We start from the raw sequence: 18465 nt of genomic DNA on the forward strand, positions 1-18465 counted from the left end.
CAATTCCACTATGACAATGTATCACTCATCTAAAACTAAGGATTCTAATGAGAACTTGACTGCAGCCATTGTCACCTTGCATGGTTTTGTGTGCATTTATGTTAAATCCAGACTAAGATTGGTGACAGTTATTCCCACATATCACTGCCTCCTAGCATCATGATATGACAAATGTTCAGACAGTCTGTTGACAGATTAAAAGAGGAATTTTGCTTCTGTGAAGTAACCTTTTTAACTCACTTATCTTGTTGCATTGTATAAATTAGTTCATGATCCTTGTAGAGACTTGTTTTGAATAAAGGATGCAGCATGCAATTTGTTGTCAGCATAGTCTGGCCTGTAGTAGAGATACAAAATAGATTGTGAAACTGAGGCAAACATTGGGTAAATGGGAAGTGAAAATACATGCAGCCCACATGAAACTTTTTGAAAGAACTACTTGCAGAATGCATTCTTGCATAGTATAACTTCTGCATTAAAAGTCAACAAGGTTGTAAAAATGTTCACACCTAATGTGGTATATGATTTCACTGAGCTGAGGAATATACAACTGTGCTTATAATTTTTTGTTCTGGTCAAGTTGGTCTTCATTATTCACACTTCCTAAGACCTTTATTATTTACACTGACAATTAAACATTCCCTGCAACCTGTCACAAGTTCTCAGAATGTCCAGAATATAGTTGTCTCTACATTTAGATGCAGGGTATTATAAATACAAATGATTTATACATATGCACACATACCTTGGGGCTACCTTGAATAAGGACTTGTGTGAGTTGTCATCCTCTTCTCATTCCTGGTACTTCATTTTCTCCCAGCACTTGTCAAGCCTTAAACATAGATAACACATGGTAAACATGGCTTCAAGGTACAATGGTAGGGATAGTGGATTACATAATTTTTTCCTGATGACATAGTTGTTGACAAAGTGGAAATCTGAAGAGCAATTCTTTGTCAGTAGTATACCAGACCAATTGATTGTAACCGGACCACCTTTGATTTTATATCCAATGTCTGCAAGTACTAGTACCTTTTTACATAAGCTTTTAAAATCGTACCAGTAATAAAACTTACACTTACTTACAGTAAGAAAAATATTACAGCTTTAAGTCCAAAGTACTGTCTGTGCACTGATTTCAAACATTTTCATAAAAATTAGAAGTATAGAAGTTTTGTATAAAATAGTGTCCCATGTATTATATGTATGCAACTTCCCCTCCATGCACTGCATGAACTATGGATGTGTTACTGTCTACTTTCAAAATTCAATTTGGAGACTCTTTTGATTGCAATTGACTTGGCTAATGTTTGTGAAAGAAGCACACTTCAAATATATATATATATTCTATTATAAAATGCTCTACTTTTGTTACTACAACAAACGAGACAATATCAGACAGCAGGTATTTGTTTCGCAGTAATGACGTCATCGCTCTGAAAAACATCATCTCGTTGTATTCCTCCACTGAGAAATTAAAAAAAAACGTGCGAAAAATTCCGAAATTATACAAGCACTCGACAACATTCCGTCTAGCTGTTGCATTGCATTTGGACACACGAAAAACTGTATAAAGTCTTTAAACGATCGAATTAACTTACCTAAGTCGGATGTTCAATGACGAAGGCACTTATCCACTCTTCTACGGGGAAAAATGCGGCTCTGACCAAGAAAATGCGCATTTTCGGGTGTTTTTTTACGTTCACGTGTTCCTTCTACCGTGGCCATGTTGCCTCTGAAATATGAAGCGCCTGTGACCCGGATATGCATGCCTGCACGGGGGTCAAAGTCAGCGTGCACTATTGCGCAATCAGCCGGCTCACGTGGATCGGCGGCGGGCGGGGGATCGTGTTCTATGCCTCGTAGAACCCACGTTCGAACTAAGTGACTACACTGTAACAGCCGTGAACACAGCAGTGACATGTTTAAAAACTTTGATGTCCTCAAATTAGTGCATGTGAATTGTTTGCTTAGTAAGGGCAAATGAGTTTCAACGTTCTGCAGTTATTGCTCTTGTGATTATAATAGATGATAAGAATCCTTTTCTTGACAAAGTGGCGTTTTTGTTGATTTTATCAGGAAAGTAATAATTTCAAAGTTTCATAATACCCTGGATGTAACATTTCCTAACAGTACTGAATAACTAAGAAATAGGAAAAATGTATTCAAGGAATTCTGGCTCCTTAGTTCGCATTTCTGTTATAACATTTACACTAACTTTAGGTTACATAGCTGCTACGACAAAACTTAAGTCAATCTAATTTCTAAAGTGTCTGTTAATGCCGTAACAATGTGTACGGATTTATGGCTACTTCTCCATCCTGGTAGAAGTGACAGGCAAGCATCCAACGAGCAATTGCGCACTTCTTTCAATGGAAATAGGAATACATCTCCTTTAGAAATTGTTATTAATGTCTTTGACTCCGGTATGTGCCTTCTATACTATGGTAACACCTAAGAAAGGGGTGACAGCATACCTGTCAGACTGTAAAAAAATACCAACACTGGCACCGACACAGGCGCTCTATTTAAGATTTGTCACCAATATTTAAACCAAACGAAATAAGGAAAACTTGAGCGTGTCACTCCTTTTGCTGTTACTCCGATAGTGTTGTGTCTATATCATAAAGTGATTCTTTTACCCTTCACAACGATACCCATATTTTGTGATAGTTCATTTCAACTCATTATGTAACTGGGTCGTTGCAATTGTCCCTAAAAGATTTCCCTCTACTTGTCCTTCGGCGGTTATTATAATGGCCACACAATCCACAGACACAAGGAAACTCTTATAACCTTGACATTGGCAATTTGCCGTATGACCAGCCAACAACATCAGACATGCATTATCAGTACAAATTTTTTTACAGAATCTTAAAGCGCAATGAATAAACTTGCAAGTGGAATACGTACCGCCAATTATAATAACAACGGAGGTAGGGCAAATAGACATTTCGTTGCCTCTTCTGCCACATAGTCCTGGTACTCGTTAATATCATAGCAAATGTGATACCGTTGCAAGCAAACTTTTAATGATGCAACAGTGGGTCGGTAGTGTCACGTTTTTCCCTAATCCAACCTTAACTTCGATCAATAGTGTATTTTTTCCAATCATAACGTGTTTAACAGATATGTTAAGCAAAACATTAAGTAATAGCGAGGAAGAGTTTCCTACCTGAATCCCGTTGACGTCGAGTTTCTTGTCGTACGCCTTGTGCAATTTTCGGCCACCAGTTTCATACCCGGCGGATTCCACCATCTTACTACTGACCTTGGGAATCCAGGCGGGAGAGACGGACGCTCTGGGTAGGTCCGCCAAGATCAGACTCGCCAAAAGGAGCAACAAAATAGGCCGTATCGCCATAACTGCCGTCAAAGTGTTATTACATGTTAGTTCTACGGGGACATGAGACTAATTGGCCTTCACTGTCTCTCAGCTATAGCAGTTATAATCTTTTCTGAAGCTATAAAGAATGGACAATCTACCTGATTGACTAATTTACAAGAAAGTTGTTGACGTTTTTGGAGTCAAAGACAAGAATTTGTAAGCAAACAATCCCAGTTCAAGCTTCTGTTGCCAATAACACAGGTCAGTTCAATTCCTGGGCTAGGGGGCACTAAGGCTTAGGTGGGTAGTTAAAAATTCATTCCTTTCCCTAAACGCCGCTTCTACGAAGGGCGCTATTTTTAAAGATATAAGAAACGTTTAATGTTTCAGTCATATCATCTTTAAAGCTAGTTTGAATTAGGGCATTCCAAGCGATGTTGCGAAAACAGCACTATCTGGTAAACACTGATTAGCAAACAACCATGCCGCTGGCAATTATAAGCCGCTAACTTTACTCAGGTGGTTAAATCATACTGAAATGATTAATAGCAACGTGCCGTTACCGTCCATTACACAGCAGTAAGATGGATAGCACATTAGTTATTTACACATGTATTATTAGCCAGGATACCTTTTATACAACTGTGCATCCACAAAATGGACCTTGAAGCGAGGCCAGCCGAAATGCCATAGTCTTTAATTGCTATTTCCCTTATCATTGACTAAAGAGAGGGAGGGGCAGATAGAGAGAGATAAGTAGAGATAGATAGATAGGTAGAGAGAGAGAGAGAGAGAGAGACAGACAGACAGACAGACAGACAGAGGGAGAGAAAAAGAGAGAGGGGGAGAGGTTTCTTGATTTGTATGGCATGCCACCGCAAACTTTTGTTGTTTTCTTTTTGAATGTTTTGCCTGATCATGTCTTTGTAAACATAGAATTCGTTGAGCGATATGTCAAATTCTATATCGCAGTGAGAGCGCGGCGAGAGCACCGTTTTCGTGAAAAGGGGGTATTGCCATGTGTATTTGAGCTAGCCAACATAACGTGTAAGTCAATTATACCCCGGTTGTGCTAGAGATTAAAATCAGTAAGAAACGTACCAATAACTTTTTATTACTCGCATTTATTGTACTCTAAGCAAAAGTAAAATGTAGGTCAAACGCGGAGCTCTAGCGGATTGCGGCTTTGTTTGAACAATTATCTTTAGATCACCCACAGAAAAAGCCCATCTAAAGTCCATCCACATCTAACGAACCCGATCACGATTTAACATATTCTTCTGTTAGTTATGTTTTTGCGTGGCGTGGCATCTTAGCAAATAGAACAGTCGTGTATGAAGATTAACATTATGCATGTCAAAATAAACCAAGAATCTTATCACATAAATTGAAGTTGGACCCAATTGTGCATGTGATTTTCAGTCAACAAATACGCTATAATTAAAAATATTCTTTTTGTGACAGGAATTAACAAAAGCTAGAAATGTACCATGAACGTGTATCACATACATTTATCGCACTCCAAGCAAATGTATGTCGAACATGGGGCTTTATCTGCTAATGGCTGTGTAATCATCCTGAGATCATACGCAGCCCCCATGTCTTTCTAAACCCCACTGACATGTATCAAACACAAACATGACAGGCTGGCAATTTATTCGTCTGCTGATTAAGTTTTCAATATGGTGACTACTGCTTGGGATAAAAAAACTGATAAAAGCGTACCATTGTGCCTTCATGGTCAAAAATGGCAACGCAGACATTTTAAGAAAGCTACATTGAAATAATTAATCAAACAAACAAACAAACACACTTACACACAACAGCCTGACCAATAAATCACTCCCCTTGTAGCGCTTTCACCGATTCGGCTGAAGTAACTTTGATGGCCAACACTAGCACTTTTAAGTCGGAGAATAAGGGGATTTCTAATGCTGATGATTTATGCAAATATGATATCACGGACCAGTCATCATAGTCATTATATACTGAGACTTATCTGTTATCATGGTGTAGGAGGCTGTGACTAATCTACAAAGCAGATCCTACGATGCCATTAGATAGTTGGCCAAGGGGTATAGCCGGCCAGAGGGAGTCAGATGGGCGTCGGTTGCAAACTCCTATGCCGGCTTTACTCCTCTGCCAGCTTTTGATACTACCTTATGATACCGTAGGATTTGCTTGGAGATTAGCTGTGATGACTGGTTTCATGGTTGGAAAGAAACCTGATGTCCTATTGACAATTCATATTTTTACAACATCCTGTATTATAGGTGAACGCCTACAAGTTGTCAAGATGATCAGACAGGGGGTACAATCAACCATTGACAACAAGGGAGTGTGTAACACAGGCTAGCACACATGACATCTAAGATCATTAGAGTTGTACTAATAAAAGTTGTCCGGTGTCCCAGGAATTGACATCTCGCTAGTCAGGGTGGAGCTTGCCGTGCTGGGCGGCGGGGAGTACGACAGCCTCCCGTACACGGCGTCTGGGTCCCGGAAACGGTTCAGCTGGGCTCCCTTCTTACCGAACTGGTGACTTAGGTTGTCGTCAATGGAGGCCTGTGGATGAAGGAATGAATAGTTTAATGTGGTATGATATATTATAGACATAGGGCAGGTAATCATATCTTTCCTTTGTCATGCGCTAGTTTCTGAGTCAGCTCATAAAAATAGATATAACTTTATTGCGCATCAATTGTCACGGTACAAAGCATGGCAACTGTTCTATAAGGCTAATCTACTTAAAGAAGAGTACATAGTATGGGATGAAAACGGTCTTTTACAATCAGTATATACACGGTAGATCATATCAGCAAGTGATTTGTATTTAAATAAAATATCTTCGGCATATTCTGAATAATAAAATACCGAGTCCTTACACTGTAGATGTTGGTCTCGAAGGACTCGATGATGGGAGAGACGGTACGCCCGCGGTACTTTGTAGGCGGGCGGTATGACCCTTTCTTCTTCTTCAGGTAAAACAGCAGCAGAACTCCGAGGGCTGCCAGGGCCGCCAGCGCTATGGGTAAACCGACTGCAAGGCCGAGCTTGTCCGCGGTGGACAGTCCTGTAGCCTGGCCCTCGTACTGTAGGGAAGGTTATTACTGAGTAACAAGTTGCTTCTTTTTTTTTTTCAATTCAAAAGTCATGGTATATCTGTATGCATACCCTACTGGCAGGTATAGAATAAAGTTAAATGGTCATAGTTGGCAGTATACCCTGAGATTTCAAACCAGTCAGTAGAATCTTGGAGCTTGGAGCCTTCAATGTTACTACAGAAGTATAATTACAACTAAGTATTTACAATTACAACTTAGTACATGTCCACGTTTTCAATGACAGAAACAAAACGTCATTTATTTATATATTACATCCATGAAATGTAATGGAATGGAGGTTATATTTTACCCTGAGTTTGTCTGTGTGTCTGTGTGTCTGTGTGTGTGTAAACAAGAAAACTCAAGAACGGTTGGATGGATTTGTTTCATACTTGGTGTGTTGGTAGGGTGTGATAAAAGCTGAAAATAATCAGATTTTGGGCCCCCTAGCGGCTCCCCTTGGTACTGCAGCGCAACTTCCGGTTTTGCTATTTCGGTGTTCTGAACATGCTATGGTCACGATTTTTGAGTATTAGATAGCTCTTGTGCTCAGGAAGAAGTGACATAAATTTGGGCCCCCTAGCATCTAGTTTTGGGATAGCAGGGGCATTTTTGTCAAAAACTTCTGAAGAGGATAACTCAAGAAGGGAACAACTGATTTTCATGATTTTTGGTATGTAGGTACCTCAGACAATGTTGTACAAAATGAAATACTAATTATGCAAAATAGGAGCAAATTTGCATAATTAATGATAACATTCAATCATAGCAGTTTTTTCTATGTATCTCTTGTCTTGGACATATCTTGGTAGATAGCTTTCAGTGTCATGACAAAGTGGGACAAGTTTCAGCACCCTAATGTTTAATTTGGAAACTGCAGGGGCGTTTTTGTCAAGACATTCCAAAGAGGATAACTGCAGAAAGGATTGGCGGATTGGCATCATATTAGGCATGCTGGTACCTTAGGCAAAGATGTTCATAATGATATACATGTTATGCAAGTGAGGACTTAATTTACATAATTAATGAGGAAATTGTATAATTCCATTATTGCAATAACTGGACTTCAATAAATGTAACACATGTTAATCATGATAGGTGGAATATAAGCAGATACCAAATATGGTAATGAGGAACTTATTTGCATAATTTATGTAAAAATTGCAAAACCGCTTTATGATTGATAAAGGGAATTTTATAATTGTGACATGTGCACGTTTGTCAATGATGAACAACACCATGCCTAAATTATGTTAATGTCTTAGTCAATTGCATGAAATTTACGAAAGCTCTAAATTTTCATGGAGGTATGAGGTCGCCGAACTCTAGTTTAAAATGCGACGGTACATTACACAGACCTATAGGCAGCACATCTGATTGCATAGGTCTACAAATGACATAACTATACAACGGTACAAGACAAATTGACATAAGGCGGTATATACATAATGGTATTTGAGAAATTCGAAATAAAATACTACGGAAGCTTGAAAGTGAATAACATTCTACGGGAGGTCGAAATTTAGGTAATGAGAAGCAAATTTCAGTATAGCTAAATAAATGCAGTTTAGAGGGCTATTTAGCTGTCGGAATATAGAAGTCAACATTTGTGTGGGCCACTAGGCTACAATAGGCTATACATGACTTCGGAATTTATAAAAAAAATGTAGGCTATATAGACTACAAGAGGCTAGGAGGAGCAAATGGAAGGTGCTGTTAATCGGTTTGTTGATAATAAGAAACGTCATCGGCTTACCACGAGAGCGAAGGTGCCTTCTGTAGGACTGGGACACGTACATTCCATGGTACTCTAAATTGACAAAATTCAAAATGCTTTTTAATTTAGCAATTAAGATGTCATAAAGCAAACATTACAGCAAGAGTAACTGTAGAGTTCTTGCAGTTGCATTTGTTAATTGTTTACTGTACTGTCTGGTTTTGTTTCTTCATCTTTTTAGTTTTGATAAGTATAACCTGGAAACATAGGGTCGTATAAAATCAAATATATTGCTTTCCACCAAATTGTTAAAGAATACGTCATCAATACGAAAAAATTGCTTGGAGGTAAATTATGATATTAGGCAATTTATCGACAGTTATAAATCAAACCATTGTGTGATATTTGAAGAATATAGCAATACACTAAACAGGAACAGTCCATTTTTGCATATGACACCCCACATCTCGGCTTGGTCGTACTCACCACGGAAGGGCAGATGCTGTCAAAAGTCTCTGTCCAGATGACGTTTTTACTCACTGGCCATCCCTGCAAAGATTACTCACATTATCTATTCCCCTGTATTATTTGTTTGACAATCAAGTAGGTCATTCGACTGCACATGTTAACATAAATATACAGAATGATATAAAAGGAGGGACAGGTTTCAGCACAATGTGTCCGTAATCAATTGTTATCTAAGTATACTATCTATTCTAGCAGAAATAGAAACAGCTTATTATATAATATTCCTTTGCTTTCCACATCGCCTGTAGCTTTACTAAAGCCGATCATTGTATCAAAATTAATACAACGCAAAGTGCGTTAACACCTGGGAGTACATGTTTACTTACCGGCTTCAGGTTCAGAACGAATTCTCCGTTTCTGCTGGCTTCCATGAGCTTTTTTACTTCAACAGTTAAGTTAACTGTGCTGTCCCAAGCCCTTGTCATGGAGAATTCAAGAAAATTCTGTAAATACACAGAAAAATTAATTGATTCCAGGTTTACTGTTCATCGTATTTTCTCAGAAAACGAATAAGATTAAACATCAGATAAATATAGAGATCGCTATTATCATTTACTCCAATTTTCATCAATCAATGACTGTTTTGTAAAGGTAATGTACATACCTCCCATACCTCCTATTATCATAATACCTGCAGTAGCATAGCATCATGATGATGTTGTTGATGTAAATTAAAATCAATGAAGCATAGTTTCATGTACCTTTACAAACTATAAATATACCTACAATAATGCAACAACGTCGACAAGATAAATTAATTCCCCCATGTGTTGACCTACATCTTGTGTTCCCAATATCTTTGTTGTGTCCACACATTCTTGGGAGACTCCAATACTCCCCAGCGTGGTTTTGAGCCGAGGAAGCAGGTGAACCGCCGACACCGAGTGCTGCGTAACCAAGTTCGTAAAGTCCACATTTTGGAATTCCATTGTTACATACAAGCTGCAAAAACACAAAACAAGTATAAGTTTTTAATATAGAATGGATTGTACTGAGCAACAACAACGTTAACATATCCTTCAAAACAATGTAAAGTACACATCATATTCAGAAGATGGTCGCTGCAACCATGCACAGGGAAATGAAAGACAAATTAGATATCAATGGAAATATAATATGATATGATATGATATGATGTGATGTGATGTGATGTGATGTGATGTGATGTGATATGATATGATATGATATGATATAATATGATATAATATGATATGATATAATTTGGTACCGATAAACCAGACAAACCATATGGGCTAAGGAAAACTTTCCTTGGGGTATGTTAAACTTGAAGTTGTAAGACTGGCCTGGCAACAGTCTTGATTCTAGAATGGAAATAGCCATATGGATCAAGTGTAGCATAGACACTAGCAACAGAGCTGAAAGTTGTACAGTACTTACTCAGTTGGGGCAGTCGGCTCCATCACTTCGTACTGGTTGAAACCATCGGTGATGGTGATGCCATTCCAAATGGACATGTTACTTAGGAAGCTTATGACGTCAGGAGTGATCCTCTGCTGCATGCTGCTTTTCAGGGAGAATGTGATGGTAGGCTGCAGCAGAAATGTGAGACTTTCCATAACCCCAAAGAAAATGACTTTGTCACGTAGCGGAAATAGAATTGCATATTTGGACACAAGATCAAACTGCCCGGAGACTAACAGTTGCCATTATCCGGATAGCTGTAATTGACCCTATGTTTTGACATTACGTCATGGGGATGCCAACATGCAAACGTAGTTGGTTGTTTGTGATTCTATAGTAATATTTATAAGACTTAAGTCTAATCTTTTATAACCGTGAAGCTCACAGAATAACATATATATATATACACGTTAGAAGAATGCAGTAGTAATGACTACGATTGAGCTACCGTCGTATGAATTGCAAAACAAGAACGCCAATACGGCCTGCTTCTGTCCGTTTCTTTGCAATAAAATGAGTATAAGTTATGTTATAACTGAGTTACTCTTCATGTTTGTCAATGGAGGCTGGTGAGTGCAAGGTGTGAAGTTGGGCCATCAATGAACAGTACGTTTCTGCAATATCAAGTTTGCAATGTTGTGCCATAATCCTACGACTCCGAACATATGTAAATCTTCATTGTACGTGGTATCTAGACAACTATACAAAAACGCTTACGGGTGTAATGTGGACACTGTTGATAGTCTTTGCAGAGTTCCACCCGCCGTATCTTTCTCTCAGAAGTTGGAGTACTCGATCACGGAAACTGTCCTGAAGTTGCTGCTCCGACCCAATGGGCTCCGATAGGCATGGACATGACACGCTCAACTCATATTCCCTTGAAATGAAAGATATTAAAATGTAAGCTGATGGCGTCATACTGATGTTCTAGGTATGGTTGAGGTAGTCAGGAACTTTGTAACTTCTGGTGATTTCTGACACATTTCAACGATGGTCGATGTTGCGTGTTGTTTTATATGCCGACAATGCATACAAAATATAGCATCAAAACCTATAGCCATTTAGCTTTTACAGTCTTGTAAATTGTTTGACTACTAGTACTACGTAGTAAAACTATATTATTGTATCTTTTGTCTGAATTGCCATACAATTATCAAATTTTCTCCTGAAAACGGGATTTCTGCTGCAAAATATCTATGTCAATGGTCACAAAACATTCGACACTCTCCATCTCTGTTGTAAGTAAAGCAAACTTACGTTTCTTGCAGCAGGCAGTCAGCCCCGCAGTGCGGCGCACCTTCGAACACACACCACTGGCAGGAGGTATGTGTATAGCACGCTTGCGTATCTCTGAAATGCAAACAAAGAAATTTTAAAAGAAATCTTTATTTCTGCTACTGAACAGCTTAATCTTCTAACACAAAACTAAACGGCAAACTCGCGCTCTTCGTGGACCAGATGTTTGTCTACTAGAGACCAGAACCACCAGACAAAGCACAAGCAACTGGTTTTCCCGTAACCCCAATAAGAGACGTTCAGAAGAGTCGGAACCGTCTACCACTAGACATCAGTCATACGCACAGCCTCAACTCTGGCTTACTTTAACTCTTAAAGTAACAGAAACTACCAAAACGCACGGACTGGAATCAGCAACTCTCATTATCATGTATTTTGTACCATCTACGTGTAAAATATGTATACAGACTTAATAGGACTTTTAATTATGTTAACTGTACCCCTGTTATATACGTTGTCTGACCCTTGCCGCTTCCCTCATGACCTCAATGAAGTGCCTCCTGCGGGCCGATTAGAGCTTTCATGAATTAACAGAGGTTCGAACAAACAAACAAACAAAAACATTTCTTCCCGACTTCAATGGGCAATACCTGACGGGATGGTTAGGGCACAATAAAATCACTACAGCTATAAGCGTAACGACAATTTCAGACCTTGGTGCACAGACAGGGGGACAAAAGTCACAGCTTTCGGTGCTCTTGTAGTCCACTGCGGTAGCTTGAAGGCTTCCCACGTTGATGTTGAAGTTTCCTATGTTGCTCACGAGCCTCCTGGCCTCTGCCTCTATCGCATGTACCTGGTCTAGTGGGACGCTGATACTGAAGGTGCAGTAGTTCTGTCAAAACAACAAAATTCGGTCTCCAGGAAGAATAGTGGTACTATATTGGTGGGATTACTAATTTATAATGGAGATCCTAATGAAACAAACAAGCAAACAGACTGATAAAAACGTATACGTTCTATAACAGCCTGGAACTAACCGATGTTGACTAAAAAGAACGCGAAGGCATTTTTTTGTCTTCAATTTTCCTGTGTGTTAAGGAGACAGGGATGTTATTAACATCATTTTCCCGTGAATTTATCGTCTTCCATGAACACCGACAATACTATATCAGTAACACATTTTTGTACGCTGTGATTCTAGTGATAAAAGTACTTTTCTCAGATTAGGCATGGTACATACGCTCTGTATCCATATGTTGTCCAAGTTCAGAGTGGCGACGGACGAAGGACCGAGCGTGTTGCTGACAAAGTTGATGATGTCCTGCTCCAAAACGTCACGGAGAGTAAAGTTCGACTCCATAATGTTGTTGAGATCTATATCATCACCGTTGACGTCTTCTAGGCTGATCTCAAACTTTACTCTGTGAAGTAATAAATTTCAGGGGTACCATAGGTATAGTTTACTAGGTATTCGTATGTGGACTTTTTTACGTGGCCATTTTTTTGTCAAATGCGAACACGCTTAGCACGTGGCGTAAACATTTGGCATGAAAATATTATTTGAAAATCAATATTACTTGAATTTCTAACCTTAAATGCCTCTACATACATTAAAATTACAAACGAACTACAACGAAACTACTGTTGTACAGTGGAACTATGATGGAGCTTATTGAGAGCAGCAATTAAGGAGGTAAGGTATCTAAGCGCTTACGTGTTGTTAAACTCGTCGTCAGGATTTGCTGCTCTGTACTCCACATGTTGTCCGTCCACATCATGGCTGACGGTGAATTCCTCGTCCCAGGAGAGGATCTCTTGAATGGCGCTTTGCAGGCCCGTCAGGTTCTGGTATCCCATCGTTCTCTGTATCCTAAAGTCGATGGTATCCTGTGTTCATGAAGTGATTGAAAATTACCACCATGAGTTAATGATATCCAGTCTCAACGTCTTCCAATTGACATAACAGGAAAGGTGAGGTGAATATTTGTTAATATTATTATGAATTCACATAAAATTGTTAATTAATTTAACACTAGTACTGGCGTTATATGCCCAGCTGCAGATTATTGGCCCTTGTCGGAATTGATCATACGGTTGCTTTACACGAGGATTACAGTCGTGCTTAAATTGATGATTTATACAAATGGTATTAGATGAACTTTGACCCCGAAAGTCACGAGTGTACTCTATGTCAATTTCATGGAAAAGACCCGCATATTGAGGTACATGTACCTTGCTAGACGTCTAACACAGAACACATGATTACATTAGCATGCACACAGACACATTGACTAATGCAGTTGCACACACAAACACACAAATACATACATACAAACACGTACACCCCCTACGCATACACATAGAATGCAGTGGTGGTACTATAGGAAACTTACTCTTCCAACTTGCACGGCATGGATGACTTTTTCAGGGACCTGAAACCCCCTGCTTTGGAGAGCATTGCGTAGAGAAGTTAGGAAACTGTCCGCAACATCCTGTTGCATCTGGGATGTAACGTTAACGTCGGTAGGGATGAACATGCAGGGAAAGAACGCCGACATGTCTATGCTGTAAAACAAGACGACAGTTACATTACCATAGATCTTTGTTAGAATAAAGGGTGTGTACAAAGGATGGAAAACAGTGTAAAGCAGATTTATCCAATTCTTGGTGAAATAGAACATACAAACTAAAATCAAAAGCTAGTATATATAACAATATTCATTTCAAACATAATCATCACATGTAATCGTGCCTTTTTCACAATATAAAAAAAAACTATACACAATATGAAAACTATACCAAAGAGACTTTTCCTAATTTGCTTTCTCCCTATGAATATCCAATCTGTTGTATTCTTACATTTACCGGCAATATGACATGTATCATTTTATCATTCTCTTTACTTTAGTGAGTACATGTATGCTATTTGAGAGGGTCAGACTGAAGATCTCTTGATATATGAGAACGCTTGAGCAACGACTAGCTAGTGATTACTAGCTTGTTAGCAACAACGGCTTCTTAGTTCACAAATATCTTTTATCGTGGAAACTACCTTTCCACCAAATAACAGTTGTCTCCACATTCGGGACCCTCGTTCAGCGTGCACCAACCACAGCTCGGGACGGATTCGCATGAGTCTTCGGATACACTGCAGACAGTACATTATAAACATGTACATTTAGATAAGAACAACACCTGGGTAATCCACATGCCACATTACCCTCATAAATACACATTATTGCCACAAGCTAGCACACTGTTCTATTGACCCAATGACTTGAGTGGATTGATAGGAAACTCAGAATGCTGTCACTTCAGGATTGATTGATCTTGGATATTTCGACAATTACTTCAAATCACATGATCTGTGAATGAATTCACAAACAAGCAAACATGCGCACGGAAAACGATTCATTCGAGACGATGATGAACTTTGCAAAGATTGTGATCTTGGCAATGCGCATTTGTCTGTTGTTGGACACTGGCATTGGATTTTAAAAAAAATGCAAAACGTAGTCCTCACATTGTTGAACAGTCCTGTTGGCAGATGCTCCAGAAACCCCGTTCGTAGGAAACTTGAGCCGGCTTCATCGGTACTCCTGTTCCCGGGATGTCCAAGACAACCCTACCATCAGTCCAATCTGTATAGAACTCTTCTGCCTCAGCCGTCATGTTGATGTCCTTTCTGTTTACATCCTTATGAATGGTGAAGCTTATCTCAATCTGTCAAAGAAAAGGACAATAACGTCATTCTATCAAAAGCCGTGTTTTCCTTTTAAACTAACTTATACTAACGCAATAAGGGTTATTCTTGACGGATTTCATAACACATTTCACAATTGTCTGGTGATAAACCAGTTGACGCCATAGAAATTTGGGGCTAAAGTCATATAAGGCCTATCAAAAGTAACTAAACAAACATTTACATTAAAACGTCGCAACCATGTCTAGACAAGTAAAGATTGTTCATGTTTACAAGCAGGGAACCTTAAACTTCGACCTTTGACCAAAATGTATCACGACTGCAAATAGGCACTCGAAATTTGATGTGTCCCTGTACAACCATGTCGTCATTGTTCAGGAAGAAACGAAGTGATTGATTTGCTGTTTTCTTCATTGGTTGGTTGGTTAATCGGTTGGTATATCCGAACGATTCTGAGCACCCTCAATAATCTAATTTGTTTTGACGATGGCATTCTTTACCTCCTTTGGCCAGATGTTAGCCACTGTTGCAGCTACGTCTGCTGGAAAGCTTCCAGAGGCCATCTCCTCAGTGACGTTTTCAAGGTGTTGCCTCGTGTCGAGAGACGTGGACATCATATCCGTGAAGTTTATGGGCGGGGCGAAGACAAGAATAAACTTGACGCTGTCGAAAACAATCAGATATCAGATATAACTCTCTGTACTTTGACTTTGTAAAACATTTAGACAAAAACTATATTGTACGCCAAAATGTCCTAAGGCTTTTTAACCTTTAAACGAAAGCACTCCACAATATGACGTTGTATACATAAATAGTTTAAATGATGCAACAACCATGATAAGGGGCAACATATATCTTGTTGAAACTACTAATATTTCTAGTTTAGTCGAAAGTTTATGTAGTAGTATTGTATGACATCTTAGTATTACTCACTCGGTAAAGTCGCTTGGGTCCAGACCAGCAGGCATGTTTGGGCATACCAAGTTGGTGCCTGAAATAAGAACGTATTCGCGTGTGGGAACCAAAAACCAACTAACCAGTTGGTATTTGTTGAAGTAGGACTATTGAACTGATTTCTACTATAAAGACCAATATAGACTATAATGTCGTTATCAATATATATGTATATGTATATATATATATATATATATATATATATATATATATATATATATATATGTAACAAATCAATACGGAACCTACCCGGATGAGGAGGCTTGAGTGTAACAATATCTGTTGTGGACGTCATGTTTGGATCTGCTACAGGTCCATTGCTTGCTTGAACATGCACCCCATTCGTTGGCACATTATTGTGATTTGGAAGAGTTGTGGGGTTCGCATTTGCTGATGGCAGAGTTATGGAGCCCGCATTTGCTAGTGGAAGAGTTGTGGGGCTCGCATTTGCTGATGGCAGAGTTGTGGGGCCCGCATTTGCTGAAGGGGGAGTTGTGGGGTTCGCATTTGCTGATGGAAGAGTTGTGAGGCCCGCATTTGCTGGTGGCAGAGGTGTGGGGTTCGCATTTGCTGATGGAGGAGTTGTGGGGCCCACATTTGCTGATGGAGGAGTTGTGGGGTTCGCATTTGCTGATGGCAGAGTTGTGGGGCCCGCATTTGCTGATGGAGGAGTTGTGAGGCCCGCATTTGCTGGTGGCAGAGTTGTGGGGTTCGCATTTGCTGATGGCAGAGTTGTGGGGCCCGCATTTGCTGATGGAGGAGTTGTGGGGTTCGCATTTGCTGATGGCAGAGTTGTGGGGCCCGCATTTGCTGATGGAGGAGTTGTGAGGCCCGCATTTGCTGGTGGCAGAGTTGTGGGGTTCGCATTTGCTGATGGCAGAGTTGTGGGGCCCGCATTTGCTGATGGAGGAGTTGTGGGGCCCACATTTGCTGATGGAGGAGTTGTGGGGTTCGCATTTGCTGATGGCAGAGTTGTGGGGCCCGCATTTGCTGATGGAGGAGTTGTGAGGCCCGCATTTGCTGGTGGCAGAGTTGTGGGGTTCGCATTTGCTGATGGCAGAGTTGTGGGGCCCGCATTTGCTGATAGAGGAGTTGTGGGGCCCGCATTTGCTGATGAAGGAGTTGTGGGGCCCGCATTTGCTGATGGAGGAGTTGTGGGGTCTGCATTTGCTAGTGGAAGAGTTGTGAGGCCCGCATTTGCTGATGGAAGAGTTGTGAGGCCCGCATTTGCTGGTGGCAGAGTTGTGGGGCCCGCATTTGCTGATGAAGGAGTTGTGGGGTTCGCATTTGCTGATGGAGGAGCTGTGGGGCCCGCATTTGCTGAAGGAGGAGTTGTGGGGTTCGCATTTGCTGATGGAGGAGTTGTGGGGCCCGCATTTGCTGGTGGCAGAGGTGTGGGGTTCGCATTTGCTGATGGAGGAGTTGTGGGGTTCGCATTTGCTGGTAGCAGAGGTGTGGGGTTCGCATTTGCTGATGGAGGAGTTGTGGGGCCCGCATTTGCTGAAGGAGGAGTTGTGGGGTTCGCATTTGCTGATGGAGGAGTTGTGGGGCCCGCATTTGCTGGTGGCAGAGGTGTGGGGTTCGCATTTGCTGATGGAGGAGTTGTGGGGTTCGCATTTGCTGATGGAGGAGTTGTGGGGCCCGCATTTGCTGGTGGCAGAGTTATGGTGCCCGCATTTGCTAGTGGAAGAGTTGTGGAGCCCGCATTTGTTGTTGGAACAGTTGTGGGGTCTGCATTTGTTGTTGGCAGAGTTGTGGGGTCCGTATTTGTTGTTGGAACAGTTGTGGGGTCTGCATTTGTTGTTGGCAGAGTTGTGGGGTCCGCATTTGTTGTCGGAAGAGTTGTGGGATCCGCATTTGTCGTTGGAACAGTTGTGGGGTCCGCATTTGTTGTTGGAACAGTTGTGGGGTCCGCATTTGTTGTTGGAACAGTTGTGGGATCCGCATTTGTTGTTGGAACAGTTGTGGGATCCGCATTTGTTGTTGGAATAGTTGTGGGAACCGCATTCGGTGGTGGAGGGGTTGTTTGAGGAGCTGTGTGAGGCATAATACAAACCTGTTCGTGCTCATTGTATCTTATAATCATACAATGTTATATCTATCACAACTATCTATCTTAAGTCTCATTAATCTATCTGCGGATCTATAAAATCTGCTTACATCTGTCTGTCTAACGTTATCTACCTGTACCTTTCTCTCTCTCTTTCTATATATCTCTCTGCATATTTATCAAATGGCTTTCAATAGCGATGAATAGAAAGTTACAGAATGTAAGCAGATACACAAGTGGAAAGACACAAATACCTACACGTTACACAATGCGATGTCAAGGTGCAGACAGAGAGGCTCCAGTCAAAGAGCGTTCCTGGGGCACAGTCTTTGTGCACAGGAACCGGGTTATTTAGGTCACCCGTGCACTGGTAGAACATAGTGCAGTCCTGTGGGTCTGGATACATGCCAGCCGGCTTGC

General features: G+C 40.5%; 1 protein-coding gene and 1 long non-coding RNA gene across 2 annotated transcripts; both read right to left on the reverse strand.

The window, feature by feature from the left end:
• Positions 1 to 91: 91 nt before the first annotated feature.
• Positions 92 to 1903, reverse strand: LOC118416445. Its single transcript, XR_004831202.1, has 3 exons — positions 1602 to 1903; positions 746 to 832; positions 92 to 337 (listed from the first exon to the last, which is right to left on the reverse strand). It is a non-coding gene; the product is annotated as an uncharacterized LOC118416445 (long non-coding RNA).
• A 2533-nt stretch (positions 1904 to 4436) lies between these two features.
• Positions 4437 to 18465, reverse strand: LOC118415806. Its single transcript, XM_035820636.1, has 19 exons — positions 18304 to 18465; positions 16245 to 18029; positions 15975 to 16032; positions 15542 to 15704; positions 14862 to 15061; positions 14391 to 14486; positions 13732 to 13903; positions 13053 to 13225; positions 12579 to 12759; positions 12049 to 12230; positions 11357 to 11449; positions 10817 to 10976; positions 10076 to 10227; positions 9457 to 9619; positions 9004 to 9120; positions 8636 to 8698; positions 8189 to 8242; positions 6214 to 6420; positions 4437 to 5893 (listed from the first exon to the last, which is right to left on the reverse strand). Exons 1-19 carry the CDS (start codon positions 18449 to 18451, stop codon positions 5717 to 5719), a joined length of 4344 nt encoding a protein of 1447 aa, XP_035676529.1. The 5' UTR covers positions 18452 to 18465; the 3' UTR covers positions 4437 to 5716.

The sequence above is a fragment of the Branchiostoma floridae genome, chromosome 5 (assembly GCF_000003815.2).
Source record: "Branchiostoma floridae strain S238N-H82 chromosome 5, Bfl_VNyyK, whole genome shotgun sequence".
Lineage (NCBI taxonomy): Eukaryota > Metazoa > Chordata > Leptocardii > Amphioxiformes > Branchiostomatidae > Branchiostoma > Branchiostoma floridae.

Bases quoted from the DNA above. Each gene is read 5' to 3' on its own strand.
- LOC118415806 (XM_035820636.1), bottom strand. From the start codon at position 18,451: ATGTATCCAGACCCACAGGACTGCACTATGTTCTACCAGTGCACGGGT. The intron at 18,030-18,303 runs GTAGGTATTTGT...TGCCTCACACAG, and splicing joins GACATCGCATTGTGTAACGT to CTCCTCAAACAACCCCTCCA. The intron at 12,231-12,578 runs GTATGTACCATG...TTGTTTTGACAG, and splicing joins ACAACATATGGATACAGAGC to AACTACTGCACCTTCAGTAT.